General features: G+C 37.9%; 1 protein-coding gene across 1 annotated transcript in view; it reads left to right on the top strand.

The window, feature by feature from the left end:
- Positions 1–531: 531 nt before the first annotated feature.
- Positions 532–26947, top strand: part of LGR5 (leucine-rich repeat containing G protein-coupled receptor 5) — a 51533-nt gene continuing 25117 nt past the window's right edge. The window contains exons 1-3 of the mRNA XM_009573584.1: positions 532–620; positions 15301–15372; positions 16969–17040. Of these exons, the coding sequence (XP_009571879.1) occupies positions 559–620; positions 15301–15372; positions 16969–17040 (206 nt within the window). The 5' untranslated portion in view covers positions 532–558. The remainder of the gene's footprint in view (positions 621–15300; positions 15373–16968; positions 17041–26947) is intronic.

Raw genomic sequence — 26947 nt, 5'->3', positions numbered from 1 at the left:
AGTTGGGTTTTGGGGACACCTGATGTGCCTAATGTAAGGCGAGGCAAATCAGTACGACCATGCAGCAGGTTGTACAGCAAGAGCAAAATGTTTCCATATTCATGAAATGTAAAGAATGATGCAGATATAGTTTATATCTGTACACTTTTGCCTGTCTACTTTAGTAAACCAATTGTGCTACGCTGCTACAACAACAACAATCGTAGTAGTTTTCCTTTACTACTCCAAGTAAATTTTAATACAGTACAGCGATTTATTAAAATTATGTAGACTAAAAGGGTTGTTTAGTGTTCCAGCTGATTTATAGAGTGTGATAAAACATTCCAAAATCTTTGGAAACAAGAAACATGCTACAGCCTGTATTTGGTTTGACAAAGCTGTGTTCATATGAAGGAAGAATGTTTAACATGCTAACTAGATAATGATTCATCAATTCTGGCAGAGGAACTAATTTTTGTTAATGTAGTACTTAAAAATGTGTGGAATGAACAGCTGGATACCACAGTTGTGGCATGCCATATTAAGTCTCTGTCTGTTTTCCCCTACAGTGATCTCAGTATGAACAACATTACTAAGCTGCCCTCAAACCCTGTGCACAATCTCCGCTTCCTGGAAGAGCTGTAAGTATCATTGTATCCTTGATGGGCATAGTCAGCACTAGACACATTCCTGTGTTTGTCTCTCATACTTACTGTGGGAACCAGATAAAACAGTGCAGGAAAGCTGTCAGCCTGACACTTTTGGCACATGCGGAAACACTTAGTTGAAAAAAAACCAATTGCTTGTGATTCTGGAAATGAACTTATAAAAGAGTTACCGTGAGGCTACAACTTCTCTAAGCAGAGACAGAGCCAAACAAATTAAAATTTTTAAACAAGGACTGTTTAAAAGAGCTGGATTGCTTTTTGGAAATAGTTAAGCAGCAGGATATTAAAAGTTTGAATACTGGCTCATGTTTATTAAAATCGCAAGTAAGGCTATAATCAAAACCAAAACCTGCTGCCTCGTTCTGCCTGTGTCAAGGACAATTGAGTCCACATTTCATGGTATCAAGGCTTCTTGTCCTAATCACTTTTAATTACTGTTTCCTTACTCTTAAATTTAGCATCCCTGAAGGCTGACTGTAAAATGCAGAATCCTGCAAAAAGCTTAGTTACGCTACCTAGTATGTTCACTGAGAGGAAAAAGTACACTGTGAAAACTAGCTAATCAAGCACAACATCAAAAGAGGAATGCTGGTTTGAAGTGCTGGTGACTAACCAAAAGTGAAAAGTATTGTGCATTCACGAGACCTGGATTTGGCAGTGACCCTAGTTATAATGGCCCAGGCTTAAAAGACATTTTCGGCTCCTGAGGAGTGATGAAGACTCTGTAACTGATGCACCATAGATCTTGTGGGAAAAAGCTGGCACCTGCATTTGCATGAGTGCTTCTAAAAGTTGATTAAAAGAATTGTCTAGGCATCCAGCCTCTTATGAAACGTGGTTTATAAGCTTTTAAAAGTGAAAGCCTCCTTTTTTTATAGTAAGTTTAGCTGCTAACACACCATAAAACTCACGTAAGATATGCAAAGTCATGGTGCTGCCCTTCTTGCAAAGACACGGTCTATTTAAGCTATGAAATGTGTACAGTCCTCTGCAATTTAGGTGGGTATGGCACTGACAACTTTTGGTGTCCATGCTAATGCTCATTTGAATTTTGCCACCTGGTCTTTCCAGCTGGCATCTATGAAAAAAAAAAGAAAACAATTTTGGTAACGCTAACCTTGAACAATACCCTATTGCAAGCAGGTTTTCCTTTCCTGTCTTATTTTTATAACTGGCAGCATTTGTATTTAGAAAGCATTATTTCTTTTAATTCTCTCTCTTCCTTTACTTACTTCTTTTATTTGGTTATCATTATCTGTATTGCTGTTGGTGCTTTCAAATGACATATAGATATGCACATAACAAGGAGAGATGTCACACATCAAGTGTTAACAGTATCAAGTGTGTATGAAGTGAATCATGCCTGCTTACGGATTCTTGCATCATGTTCATGTTTGCTTGTCCAATCTCCTGTCAACTGTAATAACCCTACTAAAAGCTTCCAACCCAACGATTTCTCTCCATCCATTAAAGAAAAGAAGAAAAACAAAAGTTTGGGCTTTTCCGGGAAGGAAATTCTAATACCTCAAGCCAAGTTACCTTCATTCTTTCATTTTACGGTCCAAAGTTACCTGGCCCAAAGAGTGAGACTTATTTCGCTGTTTGAGAAACTGTAGCAGTCTACTTCATCTTCCTGATCAAGATCTTTGAAAGTGTTCCTACCTTATTCTTGTGTGGGGCCTACTTTTTCCACTGGAAATATTAAACTGTTATCCTTCTAACCCTCTGTTCCAAATTAAGTAATTCCAGTCCTTCATTGCTTTACCATGTTTTGTTTTACATATACGCAGTCAGCTCCTCCATTTGTTTCACACAAACCAATCATTTCCATTTCTCATTAATTGTGGTGCTGTTTTGTGAAACCCTTCCAGTTTGTGTTAACTTTTCAAATATGCATAGAAAACTGAAGCCTTTGAAGAGGTGAGGCAACTGATTACCTCTTCTTAATGCAGATTCAAACCCATTGTGCTGAGAGATTCTTCCGTGTTCAGAGGCATGTAATACAATTCAGTGTAGTATTACATAGAAGAAGATATAGACAATGGAAAGGGAACTGGATATTCAATTTTGAAGAAGGGTGTAACAGCCATTGTAGTTCCCATGCTCCCCTGTGTTCATTTCTGAGTAGTGATTGTAGTGATATGAAAATTATTTTGCCCATCTGGTCACTGCAACATGATTTTATTCCCAGCTTACCTGGGAATTCTGTGTTTTGTTTATGTGGGTCAGTTAAAGGGGACTGTTGCAAAATATAACTTGGCCCATAATGCAGACATTGTGAAAATAAGATTTTACGAGATCTTTACACCAAAGCAATGTTTCCATGAAATTAAAATGCATCGTAGAAATGTCTATCTGCTCTTTGAAATACAACAACAACAGGAGCTTAAAATGCATTTTTTAGGGGTTTTTGGTGTTGAAAAAAGTGTTACTAATCCCTTTATTAGAGGTCTCGTTCAAAAATCTGATAAAAGCTAACAATTGATCCATTGAGTTTTAGCTGAGATGTTATGTTCTAGATGTGTGGTTTGGCAATACTGATAAGTCATTACCCCAAAAGAACTGAGATTTTATTAAGACAGTTAAACCAAATGTTTTGACTCCAAAGCAAGGATGTATAAGCCAGGTTTGTTCAGCCAGTTCTGACTTTCTAGGCTGAATCTGATCCACTCTTCCAGTCAAGGTTAGACACCTCTGCAAGCAGCATTCTTTCAATCCTGATGATCATGCCTGGTGTTTATCCTTAACCAAAGGCTGTGATCACTGAAGTACAATATATTGAAACTATGCTGTATTTTTGGGGCCCATGTTCCTCTAAAAATTTTGGAAAACATTGTGTACTTTGAAAATTGAACTGGTTTAGCTCCTGAAAAGGTTAGTTTTGAGCAAGATCTTTTATTTGTGGAAATGATGGGCCTTTCAGGCCTAATTTTCTCTTAAAGTGCGTATGATGGAACTCCCACCAAGAAAGAAATATGCTTCGGCTGCTTTATTATCAGCAAGTTGCTCTGCATGAACTTGTACAACACCATTAAGTCAAATGCTTCATTATAAATTCAAAATAACTGCAGATATTTATCAGTATGACTAAGTCCAAGACTCAATCTCATGTGGAGTATTTCTAGACGTATGTCATTCTACAATATGTGTAGAATGACCATATTACTAGAGCAGTGAGTTAGAGTAAAGCATGAAAAAAATTTTTTTAAAAAGTGTAAAGAATTACCTAAGGTGGGACTCTTAAGAGTTTAAGAGGCAACTACATCTGAGTGTAGACATATCATTTTGTGATTAGTAACACTTCAAAGCAGTGCCTGAAACTGTTTTATTTTATAAATTAATGTCTCTATGAAGAGTGAGGAAGAAAGCCAATAATAATTTAAAACTATTTGAATCAGACCTAACTACAAATATCTCCAACTAGATATATCTCCACACATACATACATATGCATATGCATAAATATATGCACACACCCACACATGCACATACATAAGGCTTTTATTTTAATTTTAAACACAGGACTATTTCACAGATAAGCAAAACTCCAAGTGATTTTTAGTACATTGCTAGTTTTCAGCAACTTAAAATAGGTGTTTTAGTAAAACAACAAAAGACTGTTTTATTACAATTATTGTACTTACAGAGTAAGACAGTTCCAAATAACTTCCATTTCACAAAATCAAGCAACAAAGCCATCTTAAATTAATTGCAACCTACATACAGATGCAAGAAAGTTTACTGTCACCTGTGTTATTTCTTAAAATAACCTTGAAGGGAATTAAATATATGTACAAAGTTTTTCAGATTGATCACGGTATTATTACAGTGCTTACTCAGGCAGAAGTGCCTTTAAAAGTGCATTTTACTACAATACTGAAGTGCAGAATTACAGAAGCAATATAAAACAGACATATTATGTGAATCTCACCATGATTTATGTGGAAATCCCTTTACACTGCAGAAGTGGTCAAGAGGCCACTATATACGTGAAAATGAAGCCCTAAATTACTGGGCACAATCCATTACCATCTGTTCTTATTTATTGTTTTCCCTTTACTTCTCTCTCTGTTTGCTCTTTCTTCCTACAAAGAGAATTTCAAAGCTGTTAATGGGAATTAGGTGTTCTTTTCCCCGCTGACTTTGAGCCGTGGGACTGAGCTCTCTGGTCATTTACATTTTTGAAAACTGAGAGCATTAGCTCCTGGAGTGTTGTACAGTCTTTATTTTTGTGCTCATGCAGGCTCATTGCGGCTAGCACTGAAAACTGATTCTCTACTTTTTACTATTCTGTAAGCTAGTAGAAAACATGAAAGTCCTGCAGCCATAGTCCAAAACTTTTTGGAGAAAGTGGGGGAATTTACTTTTTCAATCTTTGGGCAGGATGCTTAAATACTAAAATCTTTCCCAAAGATTAATCTGCATAGATTTAAAAACCTCCAAGGCAAAAAAGTAAAAATACCTGCAACTGACATGCACAACAAAAGTAAAAATAGAGTATCATCTAGTGGTCCCAAACTGTCCACACATGCTTCCTTCCGATGTCATTTAAATACCAGTTTTACAGTTCTTGCACAGCAGGTTTTAGTGGAGCTGTTCCTGGTGGAAGCTGGCTTGTGCCACCTCCATCAGCTAAAGTTTCACGAATTTTCACAGCTAAATGACTTCGATCCCATAGGTGATTTCAGAGCTGCGCACAATCTAACACGTAAGTTGTGAATTCAGTTTCTTCACATAAATTGTGAATTTGGTTTCTTCACTTCATACATGCATACATGTAGAGACGATCCGTTCAGACTATGCCACTGTGTTCGATAGCTGGTGTTTGTCAGTGAGAGGTATCCGTCACCAGCCAGGCAAGTGGCCCATGGCACATTGTAAATTCTGTTGCTGTAAGACAGACTTTGTTGTTAACTTGGGGCTGTGGCTCCCCAACTTTCCTTTAATACAGCCAGGGAGGCACTCAAAGTCCTGACAGAGGGAAGTGCACTGGTCATCTTGAAAATAACCATACGTCGGAAAAAAAAGTGAGAAGATGTTTATCTAGTTAATCAGTTGGAAGAAATTACAGTAGTTTTCTCCCCTAGTTTTTGCATACACAGTTAGCTTGATTTACTAGAAAAGAACAAACCCAAACACAGAAGATTCTACTGTACGAGATAAAGACTTGGAACCTTTACATTCACAAAACAAGGGCCCTGATGTTCTGGACCTGTCACTGCCTTTGTTGCTGTCCCTTTGATGCCACCAAAGCGAGTAACAACAAAGAACTCTCCCATGTGGATGTGTCAGCCTGGCACCCTCCAAACTGCCCTTTTTGCTGTCTTATCAAGAATGACAAGATGAGGAACAAAAAAAAGAGAAACAACAGAGCAAATGCCTTACTGAATTAGAGCTGCTTGCATTGCTTGTTGAATAGCTTGTGCTGACAGACAATTATTCTGGAAATGTTAATGGAAATTGCACGAAGCAACCTTGACACTGGAACTGCTGTGCATCTGTGGTGTAAAGGGGCAGAAGGGAAGATGGGGGAAGGAAGAAGATAAAAGAGAAGTGAAAATAATAAGGTATTCATGCAAGCGGAAACAATAAATGTTCTAGGTTGATATCCAAGAAACCTTGTCAGTGCTGCTGCATTGCTCTTACTGAGCATGTGTTGAAGTTTATTTTTGGCTTGTAGCTTGTAAATGCTTTCTGGAACTTGTCATTTATTATCCAGGAATATTTGTTAGGAACTAGTTTAGAATATCAAAAAAAGTCATAGAAAGAGCTTTTTGTGTTATGCGATCAATACCGATAGTGAAATTATACTTAATTAAACTACAGTGAAACGATGCTTTATTAAATGTGCTATATATCTTTAGATCCTGAGGCAGGATTTTAATTTAAGTCTTACACATTCTGTGTATACTGCAGTAGCAAGTAGGCAGAAATAATTTCCTTTTTTGACGGTGGAAGTTCAGCCTGTTTGTAGACTGCTTGATTTCAGTGCAGTGAACACTTCTGATACCTACACTGTTCAATTTTCCACTTGCTTAGGATTACGGGTAATGAATTCAGCTAATGTCGCATTTACATCTAACAGGTTCACAAGCACAGTAAAACCAACTTCTTCTCTCTAAGTTGTTTTTTTTTAATTTCCAAACACAAGTAGCAGTACTTTCTCCAGTAATTCTTTGGTGTTGCTTCATTGTACCACGCAGAGAACGGTAGTAACCTTGAAACTTGGATCTACATAATTTGTGTCCTTTGCCTATCACACAGGATAGCTAACACATTTTTCATTACTGATAGTTTAATCATGGTGTGTTGTAGTGCAGCCAATTCCTGTTAGTAATGATTATTATTATTATTTCCTACCCTTTCTGGTGATACTGGCACTGCTGGGATAAAACCAAAACCAGCATCAGAAGTGTAAATGACACTTGGAAGACCCAGCTTAGGAAATGTAATGTATATGATCCACCATTTGTTGCTCCATCTTGCTCTAACATTTAAACACTGAGAAAGGAATTTTAACAAATCTAAGATTGTTCTGGGAGTAGTGATTTGGTGACAGCATTCTTCAAACACAGAAGTGAAGTTATGTCTCTTATTGGTTGTATCCTTGGGATCCACTGCTGGGAATCAGCATGGGATTTCCTGGCTGATGTTGGCAGTACCTCCCGACAGTTGACCTTGCTGCAATGAGAAGGCTGCCTGGCTGCCTGTTTAACAGAAGGGTGATGTTAGAGCCCTCTAGAACAGCACTGCCTTCTGCAGCGCTTGAGAGCAAAACAGCTTGTTCTCAGAGCTGGCGGTGGACAGCTTCAGGAAAGGAGAGATAGGTTGTCTTTAGCAGTTATTGGATCACATTCATGCCAGGTGCAGAGTCTCTGCCTTTTGTAAGTGGAGAAAGAAATAGGACATTTTAGACCATATCCTTAACTGACAAAAATCTATGATCTGTTTTATCAAAGCCAGCTCAAGATCAAATACACACTGATTTCATTCCAACTGCTTGAGGTCAGTTGGAGTTATTCCAGTTTACACCTATGAGAATTTGGCACATGCATTTTAAAAGGCAATTAGGCCCTAAAGCAAGAGCAGACTGTGTTATGTTTGAATTTCCAACTAAATTGTAAGTAGCAATAAATATAATATACAGCACAATTACGACTTGCACACTCCCCTCCCCTTTTTTAAAGAAAGGAGAGTATCTTTACATTTTCTTCTTTGATCTCTCTGAGCATCAGATTTTTTATTATATCATTTGACCCGCATTTCTTTTTATATTACTATAATGATTACAGTTTTAACATGACAGATTGAATTATAAAAAGATAATTAAAACACAGAGTAACATTTAAATGCCTAGTCTAACAAAGTAATTCCTCAAAAACATTTTGAAATATATATGTTGATATCATCCATTAATTAACTAATAATTAACACAGTAATTAATGACCCATTAATTCATACATTTCTATTGAATTGGCCCAAGAATAATCACTAATAAATATCAAATTAAACTCTTTTTTAAGTCAAAATTTTAGTTGACTTTGGGTAAGTGCTTGATAAGTATCGAGATTGTCAAAGCTTTTTTGATGTTAGAAGCAAGAACATTTCGTGTTACCTATTTATAGATGTATATTTAAGCTGAAGAAAATTATGGTCATAGAAATATATAAATTATATATTGGCTATATATTTATATAGTTGGATTAAATATATGTGTAGTTGTGTGCTTGTGTGTCTTTGATTAAATTTGATGTGAAACAAAATTGAAGCAAAAGATTCAAGATCAGTAATTCTTCCTTGAACAGAGGCAATTTTTTATATCCAGAACAAGTTGTTTTAGAAGAAGATTTGGAAATTTATACTTTTGTGTTATACTTCCATGTTGTTCCTCCACAAACAACCATTTCCTTTATTAGAAATCGAGATAATAGTTTTAGGATTGGTACTAGTGCTATTGGTACAACTCCTCAGAGAAGAGGTAGATTACTGGCAAATACTATACTGAGGTAGGATGCAAATGAGAGTCCTATTTCTACTTGTGTCAGCACAAATTTTTCCACAGACATCAATGAGACTAAGATTTCACCATGGATCTTTATCAGTTATTCAGAACAATTATGGCAGTTGGAGAGGCAGATCAGGCTTTTAAGAAAGAAGTTTCAAATTACAAAAGAGAATTTCTTATCTGTACCCAAGGTATTAAACACACAATCCATGATTACATGAATTTTAATGGAATTTTCTACATGGCATACTAGTGTTTTAGCACCAAATTCAGGAAGGTTAGTACCGCATAGCAGCAGAATTGTCCCAACTGTTGGCGTTTTTCAGTGTCTCAGGCCTTCTGTACTTTCAATTTCTATTCACAAAAGCAAAGATTTTTTTCACCAGTCTCTGGATTCTTCTATATAATCCCTTTTCAATTCTGTGTCTGGAGAGTTTGTTAGTTGTAGTATGTAATGTAGCAAATGAGGAATGAAACATCTGTTTTCCAAGAAGACAGGCAAATGTAAAACTGACTGAATTATGACATTATTGATGTTAATCTACTCATCTTTAAACATATATGTATATATATAACCAAATTCATGATAGCATTCTCTTAGCATGTGCAGTCTTTGCTCTCATTCCTTAAATAAAATCAGCAAACCAGTTAACAAACAGAAGTAAAATGCAGAGTCAAAGGGACATCAAGGCAAGATAGTATTTCACTATTATTTTTGTAGAAATTGTATACACAATTATTTTTGTAGAAATGCCTCAGTATCTTTGCACAGTTGAAGGGTGATTTTAGATTGCACTCACAATTACATTCTGTATACGATATTGCAGTACATGTGGACTGATTAAATATAATGCAACACAAGTGATGCAATGATACATAACCTAATCTGTATTAAAAGGTATGCACTGGCACTAGTATAGAAACATTAGTCAGTCTGGTATTGCTATTATAGTTTACTGGCATGATAATGAGAGTCCAATATATTTATCATAAATTTGAGTGTAATGAAGTTCTACTTAACTGTATCTGTTCTGAAACAGAATTACAACAGATTTCACTGGATTTTCACTTCTTAATAGTGGAGCTTGACTCCTTTTACACTGTCATATGTTGAGCCACACCAAGATCCAGAGTGCCGTCTATTCTTCTACATTTCAGCACCTTGCAAGATTTGATCAGTAACTTGCTCCAGAAAATTCCATTGTACTAATCCTGTTAGAACACGACATGAATATTAATTAATGTAAACATACACTTTTTCCCAATGAGACTATTATCTTCCTTTCATGTCCTTCCTATGGGTTTGATACTACTAGATTTTGAAATACACTTCACAGGTGCTTGTTCAGCATTTGCTGGACTGAATCTTACTCAAGAAAAGAAGAAAAGCAGCCACTACCCATATCGTACTGTCACTGTCTGCTGCAGACAATGACGAGTAGCTGGGTTAGATTTGCCACAGCTTCTTTCTACAGGTAGTGGAGAGTTGCTTTCTTTATTAAATGCCACAGTTTGTTAGCTGTGGAGAAAAGTTTTTAGTGTTTCAAGTTCACCTTCCATCCCAGCAGATAGGGACACTTGGTACCAGGCAAGGCTTGCCCTGATGCAGAAAACATCCACGCACAAAGCAGTTTTGAGTTGGCAAAGAAAAATTATTGGACTAGAACCATAAAGGAAATAGTTGGCTGTGCTCAGTCACAACTTCATGTTTATTTGCTTTTTTCTGAGGAATGAAGTTTTTCTTTTCAGACACGAGCAACAATCAGAGGAAAACAAAAAAAAGTTTCTGATCATTTTCAGAGCTTTCTGTGGGTGTCGTATTGGTTGTGTTGTCTTTGGGAATGTTCTCCTGACTTGGTGACCACCATTTCTCAGAACTATGACACTGCAGGAGAGGTCAGAATACACCAAAGGGGTAAACAGATGGGAAACGCTCAAAGGAGAGCCCAGGCACACCTTTTCTTAGATCCGACCATAGGCCATGAACCTGACCTGCAGCACTGCAGCTATTCCAACAGTGAGCAGAGATTGCCAGCTGGGCTGAACTGCGTTGAAAGATATTGTATAAATTGCTGCCATTTGAAAAGATGGAGGCAACATGCTTTTCTCTCAGCTCATTTATTTTACATCTTTTAGAAAGAAACATGCAGTAGTATAAAAACTTAGCCTATGCTTAAGCCAAAAGTATCCTGGTATCTTGACAGTGGCAAGTAGCAGGTACTGAGGGAAGCATGTGGTAACACTTCCCCATAAACTTTTCCAGCCTCCATTAATTTGCAAGATTATATGAAGCAGCATAAATAAAATCTAGTTCTAAAATAATATAGCTCCAAAAATATGATCCAAAATCAGTAATGCTGTGTACTTTTGATTACTTTTTAATTTAAGAGATGTGATATATTTGAGCCTGAATATACTTAATGAGATATTTCTAAAATAATATCAGAAATGCTGGAAATAAAAGAATTAACTTTTAAAAAATGAAATTCAAAGTTATTCAAACAATAGAAGCCAGCCATTTGGCTATGTAAGCGCTATAAATTCCTGCTCTCAGAAATCATTAACTAAATTCTGAACTATGGAGAGAGATAGTATGGCCATCCTCATCTGTTCACGGATATTTACCCATCCAGACTAAAATCACTACCCAAAGTCCATCCAAAGTTCAGTAAAATGCTGGGCAGCTTCCCTCAAATAATTTTGGAATGGAAAACAAAATCCCTGAAGTGGAGAAGAGTAAACCCTGATAGATACTTGATAGGTACTGTAGTGTCAACAAGGGGATTCATTTTCTCCTATGCCAAGAATGAGAATAGAAACACAGAAATAGCAGAAAAAAACTGCAAGGAAAGCATTAAAAATGGTCAGGAACAAATAAGCCAAACTTAACGAGCTTTGCAGCATGCCTTAAAGAACTGGTGTGCTAACTTTCATCCAAGAATATTGAAAGAATTAGACAATCATCCCAATGAATCATTTTTGCTGATTTTTACCAAATGCCACAGTGCTGGGGAATTCCAAAGGGCTGGGAAGATGCTACTGTTGTGCCAGTGTTCAGAAGCGGTCTCATGGAGCATCTTTGGAACAGATAGGTGGTTTGCCTGAAGTCTGTTCCACAGAAAATTATGAAAAGGGTGTAATGAGAAAGAATTTAATATGGTGACTAAAGGTCAGACAACATCATTACGTAGAAAATAATTGTCACCAGGTGTCTGCCTTTTCTGACATTGTCAGTTTGCTTGGTGAGAGAACTAAGTGGACATACATGTGTTTTGGCATTTGTGATACATTTGATGTAGCCCTCTACTGCGGCTATATAAATATGTAGGGCTATACATGATGAGTGTGATCTGCTGCTGCATAAGCAGAGGAGTATCATATAAGATAGTATTAATCACTGTCTGCAAAATTAGAGAGCTCTTCCCAAACTGAAAAATATTCAAAGCAGAACTTCAAGAATGACCCGAGGTTTGAAAAACTCATAAGGAGTAAATGCAGAAGCTGTGTCTACCAAAAAGAAGATTAACACGTGGTTTCATCTGTCTAAATTGTTTCTACAAGACATATTTAATAACTGAGAAGTTGTGATCTAAAAGGAAAAGAAGCAGAATATAAAACAAGGGTTGGAATCTGAAACAAAAAAAAAAGAAAAGAGGAAGAAGTTACATGTCAGTTTAACAGTGCAGGTAACTATCACTCAGAACAGCTCAGGAACATGGCTCAGCATCCCTTGCTTACAGCTGTCTGTCGGCTTAGGATATTCCTCTAAAAGGTGTTGGAGCTGGGGCCATGCAGAGGGGTCAGGCTCTTAGGGTGGTATATTGTGGGTGGCCAGATGATCCAAATGGAGCTTACAGTCAGAATGACAACAGTTTACTCTGAAAAAATCTTCTCTTGAAGACAGTTTGGCAGAAAACCTGGCCACAAAAGGAAACAGGGAAAAAGTTACATGGAAATGTTTTAGCAATCAGAGGCTAGCTCAAATACAGCCCAACGCAGTTCAGTCTCACTAAAACCATCCTGAATGTCAGTGAGACATGTAGCATGTAAATGTATAGGTGTGTCTCTTTGCTTAGGTATTTCTTTCTAAATATATTAGATATACATTAGAAGTACCCTAAAAATGTCTTTAAAGTTATGACAGTCCATTTTCAAAAAATGCCAAACAAAGGTTACCACAGAAAGTCATGATGAAGCTCTGAAGCTGGGAAAAGTATTACACATTGAAACAAAACTTTAAAGCTGCATAGTGTCCCAATTAAATTGCCGCAGTCCTGCATTTGGAATAGGGAGGAGCATGCTTGGTAATTGCCAGAGTCCTTCTCCAGGAGCTCTTAAACAGGTCTGATTTTCTCAACTAGCCCATTTTATGAAGAGTATTCCAGTTCAAACAGGTGGTATGAACATGCAGTGTGTTTGGCAGTTTGCACTGCAACAATTATGAAAATTGCTGCAACACAGCCACTCTTAAGAAGGGATGGTGACCTGACAGAGCACCCGCTTGAGTCTTTAGACATGTGGGTTTAGTCCTCTGCTCTTTATCAAGCTTTCCATATGACACTGAAAGCAGTAACTTACAGCTGCTTGCAAGTGAAAACCTCAATACCTGTTCCTACTTCTTTTCCAGTAAAGTTTTGCAAACTCCTCACTTTCTGGTTCACGCCAGGCTCATGTCCAGACTCATGTCCAGTCGTGTCATTAAAATAACAGAGCAAAAGGGTGCTGTGGGGTTAAAGCAATCTTTAGTGTTTCCAAAAAATTGTATCATAAACTAAGATCCACATTAGATAGGTCCTGAGCCTCTACTAGTCAGTAATCCACAAATGGCATTTACTTTCAGGGACCCAATCTGTGCCTAACCTAGCACACACCTGCTTGATCCAGCAACAACCCAAAAGTCATTGCCATTTTTGTTCAGAATGAAAGCTGAAGCTGGAGAAGCCCCTCACACATCTGAAAAAAAATAGACTTAACCTGATGAGTGCCTTACCTTGGAGCAAGCGTGAGCCAGGTTTGGTTCACTCATCTGCCTGCAGGAATTCAGATGCACGTGCCCAATTCTCAGATGTCTGAACATCAGACTCCAGTGTACTCCAAGGTGAGACAAGCTCAGCAGCTCTGTCTGAAGCTCAGCGCCTCTGCAGGGCACAATTAAATTCATTGAACAGAGAGAGGAAGAGACACTTGCTCAGAGTTACAGGTCACATCGCCCAGCAGGTGTGTGTGTACAGGAAAGAGCCTTTTCCACAAATTGAAAATGCCTGAAAAATCTTTGGAACTGGGATCTAGCATCCTGGTTTTGTTCTTTATGGCCCAATTTTTATTTTTATTTTCTATATGAAAGAAATATCTAAAGAGGAGGTGTGCTCAGGACCCTGTAGTTAGCCTGTGGCAACTAAACTCCAAAGGAAGACAACATTTAAGGGCCAGTCATCTTTAGGACTGCAATCATAAGCACCTGGCCTTTTCCATGAACCTTCAGTGCTGTACGTTCCTCTCTGGCAGCTTGGTACCTAAGGCATTTTCTGGATCTAGTCCTGTGGTCTTCCCTAAGGAGTCAGAGGCCAAATCAAATGTCAATTCTGTTATCAGATCCGCTGGTCTATGCTAACTGTCTGCAATTTTGGTGTGCAGTATCTTAGTTGATGGGAATTATCAATTCCACTTGGCTGAACATGGTCTGCAAATAGAAGAGGATTACATCATATCAATCCACATTTGTTGCCAGCTAAGGGCAGACACTATGGTTCTACTGACACAGAATAACTTGACTGGGAATCTGACCCCTACCAGTCAGTTTTCCAGCTAGGGTACAGGTATCATAGCACATTTGTGCTGAACTGGGAAGTCAGGAGGCTAAATGCAAGATGCTCTCGATTTGCACTGATGGGGAACATAGGAATGCCATTATTTCACATCAAATACATGATCTCTTTCCTAGGTATAAACCTTACAGAATGCATTCTTTTTTTGTCACAGTAACATGCTTTACAGAGGTATTTGCTGTACTTACCTAGATCTGTAAAATACTTTCATGCGTTCTGAGAAGGAAGATGCAATAGAAGTACGGAAAAAAGCCCTACAAATTTTAGCAAATACACTTAATGCCAACCTATTACACATCTGCTCACAGGGAAAACTGTGATTCCACCAGTACAGCAGTTTTATGTGTAGTTATTTTAAAATGAACTGTGGTCATTACTATGTGGATATATTTTGATACTAGTGCAAATGAGTTAAATGTGCACAGACATCATAAATGCACAATTCCAAAAGTGCATGCCTGTAAATCTAATGATTCTAATTATCGTCAGTATATCTGTGTTTTAGTTGTTGAGATTGCTTTAATCCTTAAAAAGAACAATATGAAGAATTAGATGTGCATTCTAAACCATAAGCTCGGTTTGCAATGAAATTGCATTTTTGTCTCTGCAGTCCAGCTGTCAGTAAATCAACTGTACAGTTAAGGGCTTCTCTTTTTTTTTTTGCTTTTAAAAGTGTATTAATGACAAAACAAGGCTCTTAAACTACTGCCTCTGGCATCAGTCGCTCAAACATAGCTGTATTGCACTTTTTAACAACCAAATTAATTCCACATGAAGAGAAAAAGTATTCACTCTCTTTCTTTTCCTTTTTCAAAATTTGCAGACGTCTTGCAGGAAATGGCTTGACATACATTCCTAAGGGAGCATTTGCTGGCCTTTTCAGTCTTAAAGTGCTGTAAGTAAACTGTGTGTTGTTTGATATATTTCTGATTTCCTAAATGCTCCAGGGAACTAATTAACCAGTGAAGTTTTGATCAAGTAAATTACCTATTTTGATCAGCTCATTTTGAACAATTCAACTGAAGTGAAGATACATATGAACATCATTAAATCTTTGTTTTTTCATATAGAAAATATCCTAAACACAAAGGTTGGAAAACATTAATGGCATTCTAAATACAACTTGCTCATCAAGTAGATGTCTCTGTACAATATCAAAGGTAAAAATTGGTTCAGTAATAGTTTCTTTAATTGTCTCAAAAGTTCTGTTTTCAAGTCTAAAACTTTTAGTGGGCTTTTCATGATCACACAAAACTGGAGATAAATTGCCTTTTCCTTTTCTTGAAAGCCGGGGGGAAACACCATTATTGTAGAACACCATGTAATTTAAAGTGCGGTTCGTATTTCATATCTTGTTCTTTGTGATGTAATTACTATAAGATAAATTATAAAAAATATGACAAAACCCTGTATTATTTGGTGTAGTAAGACAGTACATACGTTTACTAAAATTATTAGCAGGCCGTATCTCACAATATTTATACTAGAGGGGATCTTTGCCTATGTAAAGTTCACAGAAACTGTATTATTAGCAAGAACGCCAGCCTCCTAGGCAGCATCAAGCCAAGCCAGATGCTACTGTAAGAGTATACAAAGCTCTACTGACAAAACACCTAAGTGGGAAAGAAGTATGAAGAGTTTCCCACTCCATCTACTCTTAAGTTGGCCAGGTGTAGCTCTTGTTGGCTTAAGGAGATTTAGGCCTGCCAAAAATGATTTCATTTACAATGTCCCATCGAGTATGTCTCATTTTGAAGGCAGCATGTACTACTTCAGTTTTATCCACATAGAATGCTTTTATATATGTCCAAACAAGGATATTAGGCCATATTCAAAGGGAGGAAAAGATTATTTTGGAATGAAAAGTGATTTTTCAATCTTTGCAAGGTAAATGATGTGATATTTCAGAAAAGAGATTTGTCAGGTCATTGCTGGCAATCTTCCATTTGAGAAAATTGATTTCATTGGGAAAAATTCAGCATTTTTTACAGAGATAAAATTTTGTTCAAACCAAATCATCAACTCCTCATACAGTTAAAAGTTCTGTTTGCCATAGTAGCATTTTGCTGAGTAAGATTTCAAGAGTCAATCCTTCACAGCTTTATCAGAATAAGAAACTGAAGCACTTCAGAAGGAAAACAAAATCAGTACACGAGCATGACTGTTTCAGAATCACTGGAGGCAATTAGGAGCTCAAGCCCTATAGAAAGCAAATCGGATTTATTCTTTTAACTTCCTCAGCTGCTTTGAAAATCCTGCTCAAAGCTGATGTGTAGCTGTTAACAAAACTAATATGCTACAGGTATTTGTTTGCTTTGAAGGGAACTGGCATTTGACAGGGGCAGGGGAACGGAGTATTTGTGTAGCTTTCCTTTGTTTGTAATCTTGAAGTAGAACCAGTACAAAGGAGGTAAGCTTGGAAGAAAATTTAAAATAGAAAGAAATTATCTTTGCTGTGTTGATTCTGGTTTTTGTGCTACTCAAAATGTAGGATGCTGCAGAATAACCAGCTACGACAGGTTCCTACTGAAGCACTCCAGAACTTGCGCAGCCTGCAGTCTCTGTGAGTATACTTGATAAATCAACTTGTAACCTTGCATGAACAATAATATAAGATTACCTATTAATTACCTGTTAATATCACTTAATAATGTGCTGAATCAACTTTTTCTTTTAACTCTCTTTGAGCTGCTTTTCAAGAGAATTGTACTCTCAATTAAACATCAAAAGTGACTGATTTCATTCCAGTAATTTCATGACACCAGCAGCTTCTTTGCAGCATTATAAACTGGTTCACCGTCTGAGAAGACACTCCTTGCCCTGCAATGCTTTCTGTCTGTCAATAAGAATATGGTCCCTTAAGCACTGGTCTTTCCCATGGTTTCTTGTTAAGATTCTTTACAGGGAAAAAAAAAGAATCCCAAATGACTCCCTTGGTTTTTTTCATTTGGTGTAATTTTTTTCTTTTTAAGCAGTATGGAAAACACTATTAACTCATGAAACAGTGTACTAGAGGATGCTTAATTATATTCTGTGCTTCAGGCAGGTCTCCGTATTTATAGTTCTTGACTGTGCCGTGCTGACTCAGTCCACAAGCTTCAGTTTTAACAGAACTCCTGCCAGAACTGCTAGACCAGGAGTGAGGATTGGCTGCTTCGTGGTATGAATGAAATTATTTTGATGTGCTTCTGCCCCATAACATAAGGATAGTTGTACTAGATTTGCTAAAAGCTGACCTAGCCCAGTATCCAGTCTTCAACAGCAGATGCCAAAGGAAAACTAGAAGGTCAGGAAAAGAATATAATAATACTCCTTTGGTAAACTGTCCCAGCTGCCGGAGGTTTGCACTCAGGGACTCACTGAGCCTATTGTGGCTTCTTTGAATTTAATAGCTCTTGAAGAATTTTCTTCTGTGAGTTTGTACAATTGCTTTTGAGCCAATATAACACTCATGATTTTTTGCGGCAGCATATCTGCTGATCAGCTAGCCCTGTGTAGCATGGTGAAGTACCTTCTGTTATTTACTTGGAACTTCCCACCACATTTGATGTCCCCTAAGTGCAGCATCAGGAGGAAGTGGAAACAGCAGATCCTTATTGATGTAGGCCAGATTTTATAGACCTCTGTTGTATCTCCATTAGTCGTGTTTTTCAGACGTAGGCTGTTAAGTTTCTTATGTGGGAGCTATTCCTTTCCTCTGGGTCATCCTTGTCACTCTTACTGAACTTTTTCTCAGTTCTCATATATTTGATTTGAGATGAGTCAAGGAGGGATCAGACCTGCACAGCATGTTTAAAGTGTTTGCACACCATGGATATATAGAGGGGAATTATGGGTGCTTTTTTGTTCACTTTCCTCCTAACTCCCCAAACTTTGTTTTGCTTATTTTTTTTAACCTTTACTGAACACTGAGCTGTTATTTTCATACTTATTATAACTGCGGAACCTCTTTCTAGCATGTTAGTAGCTACTCAAGAGTTTGTCATGTAAAGTTTGAATTGCCTTTTCCATAAGTGCCTCACTTGACACCAGTCTATACCAAAATCCATCTGCCATGTTCTTGTTCAGTCAACTGAGTATCATGAGTTCCTTCTGCTGCACTTGCAGTTCATATTTTGCAACCACAAGGCCACTCTTGCTGTCTCAACGCAGGACGCAGTAAATAGAGTATGTTTCTGAATTATCCACAGAATTCCATTGTCACCTGATACAAAAAAAAAGACTAATCTTTCTAAAGTATCTACTGATTTGGAATGTGCAGCATAAAATACTTAGATAATTGAAGATAGGCAGGCAGGTTCTTTGGACAGAGGAAAATGTCAACTGACTCTGCTCTGTGCTTTAGTTGACCACCTTATATTTTCACAGAATTACTTTGAAATACAATTACTTTCCTAAAAAGTTCCAAGATCCAAATGTGGATTTCAGTCTGGAAGTTCAAATAACTATCACAAAAAATGTTGCTACAGTGTGCACTGATCACCAACGTCACTGGTAAAAGTCTAGCGATGACAAGGATAGAGTACGCATCCAGTCTGGTTAGAGTTAAGATGTATTGGTTGCGAAATGTACTGTGTTGAACATGCTCTTCTTTTTTTGTGTATAAAGAAGTTCCACCAGAAGGTTAACATCTTTTGCATATATTCAATTCAGCCAAAATCTGAAGAACAGAATTAATGAAATTAATTGATTTCCAGCAAAATTATGTCATCTGTGTATAACTTACCACTACACAGACACACATTATACTGTATTAGCTTCCAGGTTCTTATGTCCATCTTGAACAACATTTACCTCCTTAATATACAAAGCATTCGTTAAGGTTTCTAAAGGTGAAACAGCCCTAAGAATTAATTATCTTATAATTGTTACTTCGTCAGTACCTTTTTTCTTTATTGACCAGACACAGACTGAAATATCTCAGCCATATACTTTTGAGGTTACAGTTCTTTCCTTTGATCTTTGAAAAAGTCATGAGAAAATGCTGGTCTAGTGACTATATTAGATTTTCTTTCTGCTAAACAAACAAAAAAAATCTTGCTGAGATCACCTCACTCTATACACATTCTGGACCAAAACACGATAAGCCAAGCAAACAAGAGTTCCTTTGTTGCTCTGAAAGAGACTACAGTGTGCACAGTTGAATTTTCAGCACAGTTTCTAAACAAAATGACAGTCTCACTCAGGCTTTGTTGCAAATATTTTTTTTTCCTTGGGTGAAGAAGTTGAAGAAGTAAACCAAACATAGTTTGTGCAGTCTATGTAAAGGACCGATATTTTGTGACAGAATTAAAACGGAGAGTAGGAGTGGTCAGTGGAAACCTTTAGACAGCTGTGTAGCAGACCCAGGATGGAATGATACGGGTTTGTACAGAAAAGCTACTATCACCTGAAAGATGATCACCAGCAAAAGAGACCTCTCTGAGGAAAAGAAAACTATTATTCTTTTGTTTGCTTAAACGGGGTTGTGCCTGTCAGATAAAAGTGTGTGCAGATTCAATTTCTTGTTTCATACAGTCTAGAAAATTTCTGTTCACAAGGTGGTTCTTGCATTGGTTTCTGATTTACAATAGGAATTATTTCCTGAAACCTTTGAAATAGCAGAAGTCTTTTCAAGAGTGTAATTAAGAGGTAAAAACCTTCACAAAGGCAATTCCTATAAGATAGCAACTTCTTGTATTTATTATGTTTAACTATGCAGGTGGAATGATTTCTGGAAGCATCATTAACCCTTTGCTTTAGGTTAGTTTAGATGCGAAAAACTGAAAACAGGTGACAGGACTCAAATCTCTGCCTTTTGTGGTTTTACTCAAGAAAGGCAGTCATGTAGAGGGGCAAGCCATACTAACTGCCTTGCTACCTTAATCAATGTGAAGAGGATTATGTTAAAATCATTTTTATATAAGTATACATATATAATTGTGTGTGTATACATGCTCACACAAGTTTTCCATGTTCACTCATAATGCAAATTCATCACAAATTTTTGCACAAAAAGGTATTTCTGGATGATATGCTCTCCTTATTATCTAGTTCCAGGCTCAAAAATGACAGTATAGGTATCAATACTGATAGATACATCAATTGATGTTAAATGGCCTGTGGCACACAGAACAAGAACTGATGTATTGCAGGAATAAGCAAAAATTTCTTCCACTTTCTTGTCCAAGTTGTAATATTGCTGGCATGCGGAATGGCATGACAAGTTTGAGTCATAAATATTCATAAATTTCTTAAGGCTTGACCTACCTCTAGAACAGATCAGTCGTCTTCAGACAGCAGACATTATTCAATAAATACTATAAAATGAGAAATGGGCACAAAAAAATTAACCAAAAGACCCTAAGATTTGTGAATTTCATCTTCAACAGCAAAAATCTATGAGAAATATTTATACTGTTGCCTCAAAACAAACAAACAATATGGTTTTTTCTGTCACTGAAGCAAAAAATAAGATTAAGCAATATTAAAATCTTCTCCAATTTTATAAAAGACTTTGTAGTTCAATAGTCAACAACAGTGACGTGCTACTTTGATTAATAAATGAGTTCATCTCCCAGAGCTTGGACAATGATTGCATAGGGCTGCAGTACCCTTTGTGGCAGGAGGATTTAAGTAAGTAACCAGAACACGTTATTTTGAGATGTAGTTTTGATCTCCAAGTTTGGCAGAAAGATATCTTCAACTTACAATTTTCCTCTGAAATCTAGTGTGAATACAAATTATCTGGATTACAGTCCTAACAATTCAAATGGCATTTATTTCTGTCAATCCAAAAAGAGGAAAATACGTTTGCAGGTACCATGATTGAAAGGAACAAACACACAATCACTGACGTGTCACAACTTAGATCTTGGCAGCAGGGTTTGAAATATCACCTGAATCCTGTCTTCCCTGTTACTCACCTTGAGCAAATGTATTTCTTTAGAACCAACTACAAGCAGATGGTCTCTGGATTTTGTGTTTCCCACAGCACCAATATCTCCATTCTGCTTTTAAATCAACATCCTTTTAGTGATTTTGAATATACCTATATAGTCCAAAAACCTTTTACATATGTTAACACAAATTTTATATTACTAGCAACTGATAAGTTGCAGATCTCCATTTGTGAATGTTGCTAAATGAAGGAGGAAAGCATAATTGGAATTCCTGATGGAAAAGCAAAGCTTCTGCTATTCTTTTATTGGGACTATTGCAATACAACCCTTTGCAGGGAATACTACAGATGAAACTTCCCTCGCTGTTTATTTTCTTGTTTACACATCATTGTTAATGAGCAACTTTTAGTGCCGCGTTGTCAGACACAGAAATAGTCAAAATCAAGAACAGATCGGGTGCTATCTCACTGCCCATGCCAAACCAGTCATGAAGGACATTTAAAAGCAAGCATTATTTACTGTATCACCTGCTTTCATTCCTGTAAAATTTAAGAGGACTTTTACTTTAATAGTAGAAAATAGGGCAGAATACAACATTGCCTGTCTTCCAAAGCGCTGGAAACAGTTGATAGAGGGAAAAAATAAACTATCTTTTCTCCCTTGACAACCTGCAGAGTTAGAATTTAGTGAAGCAAATTAATTTGACTTTACAAGCCACAAGATAAGAAAATAGTATCAATTACATTTGCTTTAAATTTCCTAGAAGGATTTGTAAATTGCTTAAATTTTATTTTTAAGATATTTCGGTATTTGTGGAGCACCTGATGGTGACACTGAGTTTTACATAGAAGATTATCTAGAAATCATCTCGGATGTTCTTAATAATTGCCTGGCTGGAACTGCTCAGCAAATGGATTTTTCATCTTCTCCCTACTCTTCCAAATATTTGACATTTCATTCTTAATCTGAACAAAGTGTTGAAGACTTTGAAGGCACAGAGTGTGCTTCCAGTTCAGGCTTGAAATTAAAAAGCCTTCTTTTCAGAAATGTTAACTTTAAACAATTTTTTTTTTTTTTCATTTTGATGCTTGTGTTAATAATAACTGATCTTTAGTTAAAAGACAAAACAACTTTGATGAAATCACATTCTCCCAAGAGAACTGTTTTCATGAAAAGACAGGAGCTTTAGTTGTGGTTTCCCATGTCACACCCCATGATAATGAAGCCTACAGAAGGCATTATCCTTCTTAGGAAACCCAGTACCTCAACAGGTACCCACAAACTCCCTGAGGAGGAGTTCCGCACAGTTTAAATCAAGTTTGTGTGTACCCATGCAGGTGTCTGTACACATACGCAAAGATGTCTCAAAACTCGCCATTGCAGTCTCCTCATCTTATTGCACGTCTTAACCATCCAAGCTACTAGAGCCCTGGGGCGCACTAGATAACAGAAGAGTGACTGAAACATGGAGCACTAGTACAATATCAGACCACCCCTCTCAGTCACAGATACTTTTCTAGCTTGGTAAGCAGCTGGGAGGAAGAGAGAGGTGCAAGGTTCCCTAAAATGCATGTGGTACTGTTTTATTTGGGTGCAGTCCCTAACTCAACCAGCTGTAAAGCCAGTTGCTTTCAAAGCAGGGATCAAATAGGCTGAATTAGATCAGCAATTCCAGCCCACTGGGTGATGTTTTCTTTCATCCAGTAGCAGCCTCTAGGCATCTGACTCTCTTCCGTCTTCTGAGCAATCTCAAAAGCGGGGTTTTTTTATCGTATTTGTAAGGGACAGACAAATTTCTCAACCTCAGAACTGCTAGCCAAAAATCATCCGGCATGCCTGAAGCCCACGGAGTCGTACACCGTATGTGGGAGGAAGACAAGAAGCCGCTGTTGGAGTGGTTAGCAGTGTGGGGCCTCACATTAGATTTCTGAGGAGATGCTCCTGGGCACCATACAGCCACAGACTGTTGCTATAGCCAGCCTAGCAAAGCAGACAGTGCTTCAGAGTGCTCCCAGGCACTGGCCATGACCATCTGTCCTGCTGCACTGTTAACAGAGTCCTTGGCACTCTTTTGACTCGTGCCAACTAACATTTGCCTGAACTGTTCTCCGGGGCCATCTGGCAGTTCACACACCCCTGGGACCATCCCCAGTAGGCTCTCTACCTACAGCCACCTCGTTTGGGAGGCTAGGAGAGGTCAATAGCGTAGCACGGGCCACTCCAAATCAGTCAGCTGCAGGACCTGGGAGCGTTCCCAGCCACGCCAAATGTGTCGGTCTAGCTGTGGACTCTTGATCTGAGTCTGCAGCCAGATTCCTAGGATAACCAAACAGCTCTTGTTGGCTCCCGCTTTTTCCCACCTGTGGAGATTGAGGGTACCCAGTATCAGAGCCAATCTTTGTATAAAAACAGCAGTGCAGCTGGTTGTTGGTGCTTATGCAATGGGCTAGCATCCTGGCCCACCATCTTGAATGCAGGTTTACCGAAAACACCTGAGCAGCATGTTTGGCTGTGAAGAGAAACGCTAAGGATTGAAACTCCCAGAGCTGCAGAGACCTCCCCATGTAAAACTGAGCAGTGGGACAGAAACAAATGCTTCTAAACTGTGACTTATGACTTTTCTTTTTTGGTCTTGCTGTTGCCACACAGGGTTCTCTCTATCAATCCTGTAGAAGCCCATACAAGGGCAGAGCTGAAAGTGAGCTGTGGGAACTGCTGTGCTGGTGTGTTGTAATTAAGCTTTTACAATAGTCCTAGCATTTTCCCCTGTGGACTGAAGGGGATATTCTGCGAAAAGGGCCATGTTTGAAAAACATGGCTCACAATAGCCAGCTATATTTTCATTACATCCACTTTTCAGAGCCAGTTTTGATTTCACTTGCCATTGCTTAAATGGGGGTCTAGCCCAAGTCCTGTGAACAAACCCTTGAGAGGGTCCATGTCACCACATGCTAGCAAAGATGATGGGGCTGCAGGTGACTCCCTCGTGCCCGTTATACCCTCCCCAGACAGGCCCTGTCCCCAGCCTCTGTCCATCATTGCTCTGTACTTTGTGGAGAGGCTTGTCTACGGCTCTCTGCATAACAGAACCAGGTCAGGAGAGGAGCAAGGTGGTAGGAGAGGGAGGAGCACACCCCTTCTTTAATCTGCCATGTGCTTTCACTTCTCTGCCTCCCCTGCCTGTTACATATAGCCCCTTTTCATTTGGTTTTACCTGTCCTATTTTAAACTTAAATGTCAGAAGAAATATTTTGTCCTTGACTTCTTTATCTGTCTTTGTGGCTTTGCTCTTCTCCGGTCCCTTTTTTGTATTCAGACCCTGATCCATTGGAAGAAGAGGCAATCCATGTAATAGCTGTTTATTTCAGAGGGGAGAATGACCCAGGAGAAATCTCCTTCCTGATCCCATATCTAGCGTTTGATTTAACTCTGAATGAATGAGCAAGACACACCAAGAAGACGTTAAGGAATTTCTTGATCACAAGATACATCCAGGTTGTAGCTGGGCTTGCTCTTGAGAGAAGACTCAGACAGAGGAAAAAAAAATATATTCCCTTAGAAACCTACCAGTGGCTTAAAACTAAGTATCCAGTCACACTGAACTGATAAAAAAATGCAAATCAAACATTTTTCAAATATCTACCCTCACTCGTTCCAGAGTACCAATAGATGAGTCCTGTTTAAAATTCTGTATGTATAATATCTTTTCATAATTTATGCACATGGTTGTAGCATTCACAATATGTCACAGGAAACACCAATGGGATATAGTCCACATAGCTCAAGCATTTACTTTGAAAGGTTTGGACATTTTAAGTGAGCTCATGGTGAATTTCATACTGGCTGCTTTATTTACATGCTGCCTATCAGAAGAGATCAAGCGTTTCTGTTTCCCTAAATTGGCTCTCTCTGGAATATAATAGCAGCTTTCAAACTTACCACATGTTATCTATATATTTTCAATTATAAATAGGGTCATGTTTGTGAGTTAATGGGTTTAGTTCTGGAAGTGCCAAAACTTTGATCAACACATGTGAAACAATTGGCTGAAAACGATTTTGATCAATGCTTTATACATCAGTGTGCATTACCTACAGTATGACGGGAAACATAACCAGTGCTGAAACCTTTTAATATCTGCAAGAGGGAAAACGGTACTTGGAAATTTTAAAAAGATTAGATAACAAAAGAGCACTTGAGGCAGTACTTCTTACGAGCACTTGCAGGATACATAATCCAGTTATAAGACTTGCAGCACAAATCATCGTAGCTTCTTGATTTCTTCCAAAGTTTATTTAAACAATAATCCAACTACCTAGAATCTCATTTATATTACAGCAGTCCTGTTTTTCTTTCTATGTTGTGTGTTTTGTTTACATAGCCAGTGGTGGGTTTATATTTGGAAACTTCAGCTATAAACAAAATCACTTCCTTGATTTGCTATGGAATATTGGTAAGGTAAAAACCCTGGTCTCACTGACGACAGCAGAAGTATTGGCATTTCAGCCACAGGATCACATACAAATGACTGACTGTTGGCTTTGCCACACAGCCAGGCATCCTGTGAGTAACTCCTGTGAAGTCAATGGGGATGTCAGAACTGCACAGGCAAACTTCCTATTGAAGAAGATGTTAACTGTAATACAGTAACACATTTAGGTTGAATAAAGCCTCCATTCTTTAATCAGTGTAACTGTCAAACTAAGGCAACTGTAACTTCTTAGTTTACATACCAGCATCACCCAGGGAAGAAATTTATTTCTGACTGAACACAAAGAAACCTCATCTACTCATTCAAATTATACCTTATTTGAAAACACAGGCGTAGCATGGTTGTTGCCTGGGGAATGGGGGAGGTACGGCATGAGTATTTCTAAACATTTCCAGCCTCACCCATTTGTTGACAGACCCTTGAGTTATTTTGGAAGCTCTGTCTCTGCTGCCTGCCATGTCAGTTATTATATTGAAAATTTAATTGTACAAGGGCTTTGACACTGAACTTTATAAATTTGTTCCAACTGACCTTGTCTCAGTAATTTGCCAGCCTGGCATGGAGCCTTAGCAGTCATTATTTGTTCTCATGCAGTAGGTAGGAGCAGCATGGAGCAGGAGATAGAATGGACCCGACATTTTACATGACTGTAGATGAAGAAGCAGCTTTAAATAAAGAAAATAGTATGCCCGCCACAAAGAGTATTGCATTTCTCTCAAACAGACCGAATTTAGGTTGTACAGAATTACTTCTTTGTACCCTGGGTGTGTCTGTTTGTACTGTAATGTTTTCAAACTCTATTTAAATTTATTTCTGTTTCACCATTCACTTAATTACTCCCCTGTACAGACATCTTCAAGAAAAGGTTTAGAACGTGGCTTTCATGTTCCGAACAAGGTACAAGTCACTACAACACATTAAAAGCAGAAAATCTGTATCAGAGTACAGATCACCGTGTGGATGTTCCATGAAGTTTCAGAAATCTGAAGCACACTTTTAAATATTTCCCTGAAAGCATCACAATGGGAAAGCAAAACAGAGCAAAAGCAAAAGCCAATGACAATATTTCTAGCGCCACATCTGCAAAAGGTTCAGTA

The sequence above is a fragment of the Fulmarus glacialis genome, unplaced genomic scaffold (genome assembly GCF_000690835.1).
Source record: "Fulmarus glacialis isolate BGI_N327 unplaced genomic scaffold, ASM69083v1 scaffold35202, whole genome shotgun sequence".
Classification (NCBI taxonomy): domain Eukaryota; kingdom Metazoa; phylum Chordata; class Aves; order Procellariiformes; family Procellariidae; genus Fulmarus; species Fulmarus glacialis.
The sequence above is the reverse complement of the archived record's forward strand: the minus strand, read 5'-3'. Positions and strand labels throughout refer to the sequence as shown.